This window comes from Oryzias latipes, chromosome 2 (assembly GCF_053564925.1).
Source record: "Oryzias latipes strain Hd-rR chromosome 2, Olatipes_Hd-rR_3.1".
Taxonomy (NCBI): domain Eukaryota; kingdom Metazoa; phylum Chordata; class Actinopteri; order Beloniformes; family Adrianichthyidae; genus Oryzias; species Oryzias latipes.
The window spans coordinates 15671053-15683175 of NC_136238.1; the positions used below are offsets into that span (position 1 = coordinate 15671053).

General features: G+C 39.1%; 1 protein-coding gene and 1 long non-coding RNA gene across 5 annotated transcripts in view; one reads left to right on the forward strand and one right to left on the reverse strand.

Annotated features, from left to right (window-relative positions):
• LOC144984566 (uncharacterized) overlaps window positions 1-12123 on the forward strand; it is a 43953-nt gene that overhangs the window by 18358 nt on the left and 13472 nt on the right. The window contains exons 1-2 of one of the 2 annotated variants that reach the window (XR_013648361.1): window positions 9771-10158; window positions 12035-12077. This is a non-coding gene — a long non-coding RNA (uncharacterized LOC144984566). Of the gene's footprint in view, window positions 1-9770; window positions 10159-12034; window positions 12078-12123 lie in introns of those variants that run through there. The other variant, XR_013648362.1, reaches the window with a different exon arrangement.
• The window catches only part of prox1a (prospero homeobox 1a), a 41837-nt gene continuing 35320 nt past the window's right edge, over window positions 5607-12123 (reverse strand). For 2 of the 3 annotated variants that reach the window (XM_023961336.2, XM_023961334.2), the window contains exon 7: window positions 5607-8413. In XM_023961336.2, the coding sequence (XP_023817104.1) occupies window positions 8228-8413 (186 nt within the window). In that variant the 3' untranslated portion in view covers window positions 5607-8227. 3 annotated transcript variants of the gene reach the window in all.

Consider the following 12123-nt stretch of genomic DNA (forward strand, 5'->3'; position numbering starts at 1 on the left):
GAGTACTGACTTGGGCAGCTCTAAACCAGCCAAACTTTTTAAAGTTTCCAAGCTGTTTTATAGTGCTTTATTTTTCATGGAGAAAAATCAAATGTTTTAAACTGGTTTGGAGATGCATGCATGAAGATTGTAAAATAAAATTGATCTTTAGCAGAATAATATCTTCTTCTTTTTTGTAAAATGAAAATTCAAGCCCAAATATGCAAGGTGTAGTGTTACCATAACAACCAAATAACTGTTTCATGCTATTCTGTTATTTTTCATGTGAAACATCAGTGTTAAAATCCAGTCTGAATCACTCGTGTAATTTACTATCCCAAATACACCAAACCCAAAATTAGCAGGGTAGCTGGACGCTCCCTTAGAGATGGGGTGAGACCCATCACTCACCTCATAGGAGCTTGGAGTAAAGCTGCTGCTGCATATTAAGAGTAGATTTGGCTCAGGCATTTGGCTGGTGTGGATACCTTCTTTGAAGCCTGCCTTGGGGAGGTGCTCTGGGCATGTCCCACTGGGCAGAAGCCCCAGGGAAGACCAAGGACACGCTGGAGAACTACACCTCGTGATTGGCCTGGGAATGCCTCCGAATCCATCCAAAGGCGCTGGACGAAACGATTGGGGAGAGGAAAGTCTGGGTCCAGTCCCAGATGAGTAGAAGAAAATGGATAGAAATTATTGCAAGTAGTTTCACAGTAAAGGCCTGTAACCGCCCTGGCACTCAACGAACACAAAGTATGTGTAGTTAGACTCTTGGAAACTTTTATCCTCTTTGTCAATTGTTCATGTAAAGTCATTAGTTTGACTTCTGTTGAGTTCCTCTAACAACCCTTCTGTACCCAATTGTGTGAGGAGAAAGGCCTAGTTTTCATTTTAATAAAAACAAAGCTCAAATTCATGAAGTGTGCGATAGTGATGCCAGTGTGTGCCTGTAGAAAACCTAATTGAAGCATCAGTGAACATCTGGTCTACGAGCCAATGATTGGTCGGGGAAGTTCCTTAGGATATAACACTTGAAAATGTCTTGGCATGTTCACGACAACAGCAGTTGCAGTATTATATTTGGGGTGTGTGTGAGGGGATGATTGGACTGGTTGTGGAAGCGAGTTGATGCTAATGGTGTTCTTATGTTGGTGTGTGTCTGACTGTGCATCGTGTTGCGTTCTTGTGTGTGGTTGGGAGGCTTTTATTTCCTGTCGTTAGGTTTAAACCTCTTATATTTTTTTGGGCATGCGTCTCATTCTTCCCTTGATTACTATTTAGACTTATGCCCATTTACAGAGCGCCATATCTCCTTTCTTTTATCTCTCCATTACTCCCTCTGCTTCTGAATTTTATTTTCTCTCTCAGTGATTCACAGTAGTGTCATTAAGGTTCAAACAGAGGCCAGAGGGACCTTGATCTTCATTGTTTCTTTACTCACGTCTACATTTGACTTGTATGTCTTCGTAGAGTTAGCTACGTCCGTAATGTGCCTTTCCTTTGAGTGTTTCACACGCTGATCATGGGGGAGACGGTGGACCCTCACTGGCGACGTCAGTTGAAGATGCAGCTGGGTTGTTAAAAGTGTTGTTAGGAGAGCGTCTGGCAGCTGTTCTTGACAGGTTGGGGATTGAAGGACAGATGGTGTTTGATTAGCGAACAGACCGCTGATGGATGTAGATATGGGGGCGGCGAATAAACGAGGGAGGGGACGGACTTGAGTTTGGAACGGGGGTAAGAAGTGAATGGACCGATTGCGAGTCAACCGAGAGGTGGGAAAACATTTAGCGCTGACAAGAGTGTGACAAGATCAGAAGTGAGCCCATTTGGTAGGACGGAGGACAACGTGAAAGCGTTGAATACTGGGAGAGGTTACGGTGCAGTCGTGGCAGCTGCACTAAACAACAATTAGCTTCATTCACCTGGGTCCCATCTTAAAGAACCAGGCAAATAAACCTGCTGAGTTGGCTGATTAAAATCTGTTCAACAAGCGTTTCAAGCGTGCTGGAAGCAGTGTTGATCAGGTCCAGTCATTTGTTGCTAAGTCATTTCATTGAAGCTGGGGAGTTCAGCCTTTTAAAGGGTACAGTCGACCACTTTCTTCAAAGGATTCAAAGACCAAAAGGTTGATTGTTCTAAAAATAGGTCGCAAAAATCTACAAAAAGTAGGTCTGCACAATTAATAACAAATTTATCGTTTATACATATAACTGCTGAACTGCTCATTGCCAATTTCAAACCTAAAAGACGATTATGGCAATAATCATTGAACAATTCGTTCTATGAATTGAGGTGTTACGACAAGCAAAGACGTCACTTATTAAAAGATTCTGATCAAAGATTGGTTTTTCAGGACTTTGGTGGCATTTCCGGTAGCTGTTAGAACAGGAAAGGAGCCTCTAAATCACAGTTTGTCACCCATGTTGTAGTACAGTTTGGTGGACTCAACCTATCACAAATCCGTTGTGTCAAATTCAGGAAGTGGCTGCTCCCCTTCAGTGACCAGCTGTCTATACACTTCCCTGTCTATATACCCCCTAACATCTTAATTTGGGTTTGACCACAACTCGGAGTACAAAGCCATCATTGGGCCAAAACAAACACACCTGTTTTATTGTTTTGTCGCTTATATGTGCATCCGACGTTCTTGTGCGTGTGCGCAGTATCAGAAGACGACGGAGTGACCCCACCTCCTGTTCAAACTTTCTTCTTCTAACAAAAAGCTTCATCAGCCTAAGACAATGCCTAAGATCCCTTCTTTGTATTTGTTTTCTTTTAAAGGACCACGCCAGTTTTCATTGCGTCTGCATTTCATCCATCTGCTTAGCTGTGTGCGGCTCAGCGTTTTATCATCTCACCGTCCTGCTGCTCATTTAAAACACCACACAATCGCAAAGCAACTCTGAAACTCCCATTTTAGGAGCACACTCAGAAAACTCAAACATTTAGAGGACATTTGAACACAAGTTTAAGATTTGAAATGTTAACTCAACAATCTGCAAGATTCTAAATGAAACCTCCAGGAACACAAGTTTATCAAGCATTAGGGATCCTCACTGCAAAAATTCAACATCTTGTTTGCTTTAAAGACCCACTCCAATAAAAATTGTGCTTTTAGTGTTTTTAGCATGTTCTTGTTGCATTCTTCTCATGATGTAGGACACGTACATAAATAATTAGGACTAAAACTGTAGTTTCTGAACAATTCTTTAAAAAAAAATGCAGTTTTAAAAAGCTTGTAGTACTCATGTACAAACTACAATCTTCAGGCCACATGCCTTCTGCTCCGCTCAATTGAGATGCATCCTTTTGCAGAAAAAAAGATCAATGTACGGCTTGGTTTTTCTTGTCCAAGCTGGCATCTTTCTCAAAACTGTGAGGCTGGATAGCTCCAATATTACTCACCATTTTTGTTCCCCTACTGTTAGCTTGGAGTTTTAAAGACTGTAAGCTAGTGGTAGAGTGGTTGATTGGAAAATCAGTGCAACATCTGAGTTTTAGCTCCAGTGTCGACATTCTTTTGGATACCGTGACTCTTTAACCGTTAAAAAAAATGAATGTAATTCCAGGGGGTTCTGAAGTTGAGAAAAGCATTTTTGTGGTGTTCAGCTACTTACACACCGGTCTCTGTCACGGGTGTTTGAGCGATCGAATTTGATAAAAGTCTATGTAAACTCCCGTAAACCCTTGTTGAGCTGTTTTTGGACTCTACCGACAAACTGGGCGTTCATTGAGCGTGCTGAAAGTTCAAGCAGTGGAACAGCTGAACTTTGATTTATCAGGGAGTCAGATTTGGGATTGAGTAGGGTAATTTTTAAGACGCAAAAGTGTCAACTGTTTGAAAATTATTCATAGACGGGAAAATAGTAATAGCGGTTTGTGTTTGGCCAGAATTCTGTGACACCAAGTCTTTTATGTGTTGGAATAGAGCTGTAAAAGAGAAATCCTGGAGCAAGATAAACGAAATTTGCACTGCTTCAAAATTTCGCTCAAAGCCTCTTCCAACGGTAGGTGTGCAAGTTAATGGTAGAAAAAGAAAGAGGAAGACAAGCATCTTTAACATCTCTGATGTTAAAGGGTTAAATCTCCTTAAGTTGAAACTAAGCATTCAAGCATTACTTTCACAATTTTTTTTTTAATTTAAGAGTAATGGAGTCAATTGAGAAACTCCTAATTGTCTAGTTCAGTGGTAGTAACAGCTTAGATCCAGAGAAATAAAAAGGATATCCAGAAACATAGTGACTACGAAGCATGTTTCATGGTAGAGCTTTCAATATAAACACTGGATTAAGAATGCATCTACAGTGCCTGGACCCTGCCAGGATCAAGCCTGTAGTTGATGCGTGTTCCTTTTTTTTCTTTTTTATTCCAACGACTGAAGATGCTCATGTGAACATGCTTCATGCTAACTTACGTGTCCAATCAACTAAACTGTCCAACCAATTTTGAGTTTTATTATCAAAATAATATTACAGGGTGGCACTATATGATACTTTTTAATTCAACATTTCAAAGGGGTCAATATTTAATATTACATCTTTATTTGCCAGAAATGATGGATATAATGCATAATTTGGAGAGATGATTTGATTCATAAAATGAAACCATGAGGGCAGTTGTTCTGTGTTATATCGCTTTGACAGCTAGAGGTCAGTAAATGACAGACTGGAACATCGTCCCAATTCATGCAAACCAAACTTTTAATGTAGAGACTTTTCTCTAATTGTTGATTTTAAGGTTGTTGTTTTTTTGTTGTATTCAGTTTTCATTTCTAACTTAAACTACTAGATTTTTTTCTTTTTAAACTTACTTAATCACTTTTAAACTGGCGTAAGTGCGCAGAAAACGGTAGAGTGCTGGTATTTTACCCCATGCTGGTGATGGCGGCTGGCTTTGCCAGCGCCCAGCAGGCACATGTTTTAGAGAGGTAAGTGATGTCGGGGAAGCAGAGAGGTAAGAGGTAGCATCGGAGACTTTAGGGAGAGGAAAGAGACGGATGGTAGGCCAGCGGGGGCGGGCCCGGCTCGCTTTCATGTGCACCCGTCTGTCTTTTTCTGCGTCTTTGTACTGGCTAATCTAGGCGTCAGCAGCTTTTTTTGAGGCTTTTGTGCTGACAATAATCACACAGCACTCTTCTTTTCAATTCATCAGCAACAACAAGGGATCACATGTCCCCCACTACCCAGATAAAAAATCCAGTGGTAAGAGGGCCGTGGGGTTGCCTGGTTACATTTAGGTGTGGGCCCACTCACCCTATGCATCCAAAAAACCAGCCCAGAAAAGTACAACCCCGCCCCTCTTTTATTAGTTTATTTATCCGTGAAATTATATAGATAATCTGTTGCAAGTATTAAAAACCACCTATAGATACATTTATGCAAGTTCCAGATTAGCTTTTTTGAGGATTATTTCCTCCAGATTTTGCACAAATACCCCATCTGATATGACCAGTGTTCGTGAACCTTTTATTTTAGTTGGAGCTCTAAGGTTAAAAGGGTTTACAAATGTTTAAATCCTCACCATTTACTCAACTGTGATCGATATTTTAGTTTAAAAAGACAAAAACACTCATTTATTAAACAAATTTGCCCCAAAAAAATCAAAGCTTCTCATAAGAAATGCAAAGCTTTTTCTTCCACTGTGTGTTCAAACTATATTTAATAGCAAAATGAAACACATTTCCACAAAGATGGCTTAAATAAGATCACATCACATTTAAAAAAAAAGAAAGAAGGAAATTCAATCTGAAAATATTTTAAGACTCAGAAGCAACAATTTGAATCTCCTGCATTTTATAAATCAGTGCTATATTCTTCAAATATTACAAGCTAGTTACAGGTTGAGCTCAATTAAAAACTGCAGAATGTATGTGTAAGGAAAAACAATTTCTAGAAAAAAAACACCAAACACAATAGGTTTAAAGGCAGATCAAGTTGAGTTACAGAGGTTATTTTTCTGTCAAAGGAAAATGTAAGCTTTATTTATACATCTGGAGTAAGAAAACTTTACAAACCATCGTGCATAAAAGCATCTTTTTCACACCTGCATACAGATTGTAGAGTTATGACGGTCCTAAAAGATTATGGTGGTCTTTAAAGACCCACTCCGATCATATTTTGATTTATTGTAAAAGGGTTCCTAGTGTTTGTTTTTTTTTTTGTTAATTTATGAATAAAAAAACCTGTTTAGGGCAGTTTCTGTGGAGTGTCAGTAGTTTATTAGAAATTCACTTCTAAGTTGTGGGCGGGACTGTTGACCAAGAGCAGCTCCATCCCCCTTTCCCCTCCCCTATTACGGAGCTCCGCCCTGTGTATGTTTTTACTGTTACAAATATGATAATTTTAATCGGCATTTTTTTCGTATGCTCCTGATTCACAATTTTAAGTATATTTTTCTCTATATATGTCCTCCATCGTTAGAAACACGCCACAAGAACATGTTAAGAACACCAGTCTACAATATTCATTGGAGTGGGTCTTTAAAAACTATAGGAGATGCAAAACTGGAAAAACATCTCTTCAGAATCTCACAATTTGTAGTTAAAATGGTTAATGTCTTAAAAGAAAAAATGTGCAAAATCTATGACAACAAAGTGGAAAAGTTCAAGCCCCGTTTTTCAATTTCAAAAGGTTTTTTTTTTTTGTAGGATATGCTCTAAAAGACAAAACTTTAGGTGGTCCTGAAGGTTTCAGTGCTTAATCTGACTCAAAAGCCATTTTTTGTTTTGTGTTTTTAGTGCTAATCCAGCCATCAAAATAGAATTAGCAGAAAATAAAAACTTCACATATCTTAGAAATAGGTGGGTTTCACAGACAATTTTAATCTTTGAGATTCCTGCCATAAGAAACGTGACCCCCCCCCACCCCTTTCTACAAAAAATTATCTTTATTTAAACTGAAACAAAATGCATTTACATATATTACTACCACTTTTTCCTGCCCCGGTATTAGTTCACAATGACCCTACCATTTTTTTTGTCTAAAATCTTCAGGATGCAGTGGGATACAATGAGAAACTGTCAAGTGCCATAGTAACTTTTTGAGCTTAACAGTCCAAACCATGAGTGTTTATGAGAACTGGACCAATTGAAAACAGATAACTTGCAGCTCCAGCAAAGTAAAACCAATTTAGTCACCGTTCTTCACAAAAAGCATGCCGCCATGTTGGAAGCAGATGTTGTCAGTAAGCACTGATTGGTCCAAATCAAGGTTTTTTTATGGCAGCCGCTCTTGCTAGTGAGGGGTGAACTTTTTGGAAGCCCACACCCCGACCAGTTGAACCCGGGCTACATGAAATCGGTCAGACATTTCGAACGTTTGACAAGAGACCACATACTTTCATCGAGGCATCTGATTGGTCAGTTTATAACTCGAATACATTTCCATAAAACAAACAAAAAAATGAGAATAAGGAAGAAAATGTTAAAAAATTCGGATTTTGGCTTATTGGATCCAGTGGATGTTTGTAATACGATGGGGGAGGGGCCACTCTGTCCAGTTCATAATATCAATGATCAAAACAAGCAGGGAGGCTCAGAAAAACTGCAGCTCAACTAAAAAGAGAAAGTTTGGATGATATCCCATTTCTAGAGTGGAATTGTGTGGGTAAATGTGCAGCTGTGCTTTCTTACATGTGTTTGTGTGTCTGTGCAAGACGGAGGTCTCAAAGAACGGAGGAAACTGGGGCCAAAATACAGAAACATCCTTTTTTTTCCCCTCAGAAATAAAACAAAACAAAACGTCTATGTAACTTCAAAACCTCCACAATATAAAGAAATGTATATATTATTTTCTCGATTATTAGTCCACTCCTAAATTCAAGTCTCTGGCTTATCATTTATCCGTCCGTTCGTTCTTTTTCGCCCCCCCAAACCTTATCTTCCTCTTGAAGGATCATGGAAGAGAAGGGGTCGACAGGACTAAAGACGTTTAAAGTCTTTTACTGTTTTTTTAATATAAAAGTCCCAACATATGAGTCACCTAGAGCATCATCAGACTTTGAGCCTGAGCCCTTTAACTTACTGAATATGAACGTTTATTTTTTTTATGAGAAAACATCTTCGAGGGGAAAATTGTCTTTGAAAGCTGCACTGATGGGGAGGAAAAAAAAACACAGGCAACAAAACGTTCTCCAAGGAGAACCACGTCAAGGTGTCAAATGAATTCCTTGATCCATTCAAGGATCATCCCAGTCTTCCCCTGGTGTTCAGAGGTTTTTCCTGCGTTCTTTGTGTTCTCCCGAGTTCTAGTCAGTCACGTAGGAGCTCTTGAAGACAGTTGGGGGACTTGAACACCTCGGGAACCTCGCTGTCCAGTTTGCAAATCACTTTGTAGATGGCCTTCTTCCAAGAAGGGTCGGCATCTTTACCGGCCACGATGGCGTTGAAAAACTCTCGCAGAGTCACCTGGGCTACCTCGAGAAAGCGATCAGGAACCTGGATGGGCATAAGGAATAAAAAATCGATTGCTGTGACTAAGAGAAATTAGGAAATTAGTGAACACAGAAATGAAAACTGTAAAAGACAAGAAAACCTTCATTGAAGGGGTGGGGCAAATGTGTCATATGGAAATTTAGGGTGGTACAACAAGTGGCATTTTTTGATTTCGTTTAGCCCCATTAAGCTGAATCTAACACTTATCTAAATCTTAGAGACGAAGTAATTTCAATCACAAAATCCAAGAAAAAAAAAAAAAAAACACCTTTTAAAAGGTGCTAACATAGTTTCTGGCTAAACGGAACAATTCGCCCAAATTTGCGTCCATTTCTGTCGCTCCGAAAATTTTCCAGTTCCTAAACCTGGCGCAAATTTGCCTGTGGGAGGACTTACGGCTAACCTTTATTTACGGGCTCATTTTCTACATTACAGAAGACGCGGATGATGTTGTTTATTTTGATGAGCTTCACAAAGGCACTGGCTGGCATGTTGTCATGTCTGGGTTTGCCATCTACTGCAGGACCTGCATCTGAATGACTGAGGCAATCAGCTGTACTTCTGTCTCTTTGTGACCCAGTTTGACAACTTACTGCCCCGAATTTGTCCCCAAAAAGAGAAAATAAAATATGGCTCCCATGTTGACGTTAGAATCCAACAACTGATCACATCAACATCAACACGTCTCTGCCAAAGTTCACCAAAGTTCAGATATTTAAACTCGAATCTAACTTATTAATAGGGTTTTTTGTGTTACATTTTTTTAAAAATTGTATTGATTTGTGTGTGGGAGGGGAATGGGGTCATTGAGGTCTCCAATGAGAAAACCAAACAATCTGCTGCCGCTGAGGTTTCCTCTCCTCAAGCAAAACCGCACAATCAATCAATGACTTTTAAATACTAATACTTCAAGATTAAACAAACCAAAACAAAAATTTTGAAGTACAGTAAGTATAAGAAAAAAGAAAAAAAGTTTCCCTCTAAGAATTTTTCAATTATAAAGCAGAGAAAGGTCAGTCTTTTATTTTCTTTGGGAAGACCTTGTTCAGTAGGTCTTACTAAGAAACTTGCATGCAAAATACTAAGAAAGTTACAAAGACGTGTTGTAAAAAAATAAAAAAAATAATATAAAGAAAACATGGGTTTTTATCATAACATTTAATTTCTTAATGATAAAAAGAAAGGAAAACAACAAGATAGTTATGGCATTTTAGTTGACTAGAACATATGATAGATCTTATAGTGCCTGAAAATAAGCAGTGAGTTTCAGGTGTTTGGTATAAAGGTAGTACTATTCCTGTAACCAAGTTCTTCCTTGGAACTTCCTCAAAACTCACTTCCTCTTTCTTAACAGCCCCTGGCTCTTTGCGTGTACTTGGTATGTGAGTTCCCTATAACGAACGCGGATGATAGTCAGTTGGTAAGAACGGCGGGTGAAGATGTGAGCCTCTCATGGAACCGTGGATGTAAACAAAGAGTCAGAACAAAGCTTAGCTGCAGAAAAGTGGCACAAAAACACACACATTTTTCACTTTTTTTTGTTCTCTGCCATCCCTCCCGTGGGCAAGAGCATCCAAAGACGCCAAACTTCAACTCACACCCTCTTCTTTTTGTCTGTTCCGTTTTTTTTTTGTTTTTGCATGCAGATGCGCAGACGAGTGCACGATCGTTTACCGACTAAACATCGCCTCGCGCGAGCTAGGAAGACTTGGGTGTTAACCCTGTCACATACAGCAGGACACACCAAGGTTAGCCACCACCACAACAGATGAATCATTCTAACACATTGACTCCTCTCCTAAATGATTCCCTGGACTCTCATATACCCCACCTACCTCTGCCTACCCTTTCTCTCTTTTTAGCTGGCCCCTTGGGGCCACTGTTATTTCAACAAGGCCCTCTGTCATTGTCTTAGAGTAGACACTACTGTACAAACACATCTATGGACTTAGGATTCAACCTTCCTGCTGTACAGTACCACTTTCAAGGGTTTCATATTTTTTTTTTTATGATTTTGTTGTTTTCCCAGTCAGCTTCATGTGGTTGTTACCAGGAAGACTTTTCCAAAAGACCACAAGCATGTTTCCAATGGAGTTTCTACATTACCTCTGCGCTTCACCACTGGGTCACGTTTGCTAGCAATGATTGATCATGTATCTAATAGTAAAACCACACCTTGCTATAATTCCAAGAAAGAAAAGTTTTTGAAAGTCTGCCCACACCATAATTCTTCTTCATCTGTGCTCTGCAATGGTCTTTGTCTAAAGACTCTGAGCTACTTCTCTGAAACTAAAGAGTTTTTATTTAATTGTGATCCTCATTAAGGGTAGTTGGAGACTTGAAACTCTTCTGTGAAGAATGTCAGGAAGCTTTCACACTGAGCTATTTGCACTTAAATTTACTCAATTTTTTTTATTTTTATCAACGATTGTTTTGAAGAAAAGTAAATCAGTTGTTGTAAATGCAGGATCTTTTCAGACATGATAATTTTACATATTTTACATATTCTAGCCCCTCCCACCTGCTTATTTCAAGATAAGTCTCTGTCTTGCAGTGCAGAAATTAAGCTAAGTGGATTTGTCAAGAAAAGCACGTTTTTTTTTTCTTCTTTCCTTTGTATTGTTTTAGCATTTGAGGCTTGGTATTGTAAATTAAGATTGTTGGAAGCACCAAAGATGTTACATAAAGTGGAACACAGTTATAGAAAACAAAGGTCGTGTTATCAGTAAAGCTACGTTCACACCGTAGAGCTTCGCATTAACACAGAAAGTATGAAAGTAGAAGCCCAAAAAGCACATTTAAATGTGTTTACATACACTTTTGATTAAAAGTGGTTGCTTGAACGCATGTTGCCGAGGGCTGTGGGTAGCTTAAGACTGCAAGCCTCCTTAAAACTCCTTTTTACCTGATCCCCTTTACCTAAATTGAGGCTTTTTATTTTTGCACACCTTGGTAAAGTCATACAACCCATATATCACAAATAATTGGCACACTTTGGATAAACGTCCTTTTTTTTTTGTGTTTTTTTCTTCTTCTTTTTTATTGTTTTTCATGTCTGGCTTCAAGTACATCCACATCTTGATGTAAAAACCATCACTTCAAAAGAGTAGCCAAAGAAAGTTCTATTTTTCCTGCCATGTGTTTCTCTCTTTCCAGCAATGCGTGTTTCAGGAGAAGAGAGAGGCACTTTTTGAAAACCCCTTAAACGTGAGCAGGTGCCTAAAAATACTCCTGTAATCGCTAAAAGGCTGCAGAACACAGAGAAAGCCCTAAAGTCAAGATGGTGTTTAATGGTTGATGTGAAACTGCCCACTGGGACAAATAAAAGTTGAAACCTGAGCTTGATCTTGAAGATGAATGTGCCTTTGAGACATCCTTTCCCTCCTGGCGGCATCCTTTAGTTGTTCAAATCTTATATATATATCTTTTTATATAAATATATATATATATATATATATATATATATATATATATACATATACACACACACATTGATTTGGACTGGATCTATTGGTTATTTGAGTTGCACGGTCAAAGGATTGAAGGACTTTGGCCCTGTTAGAGTGTCTTTGTGTCATTGCCAGGCTCAGAATGATGATCGGTGTGTTTTTGAATGCATTTCAGGTCTGTCAACAGCGACAGAAAGAAAGCGCCGACCTACACAGAGGTAAGGAAACCCAAGCTCGGGGGATTAAGCGTGTGCGGGACAAACG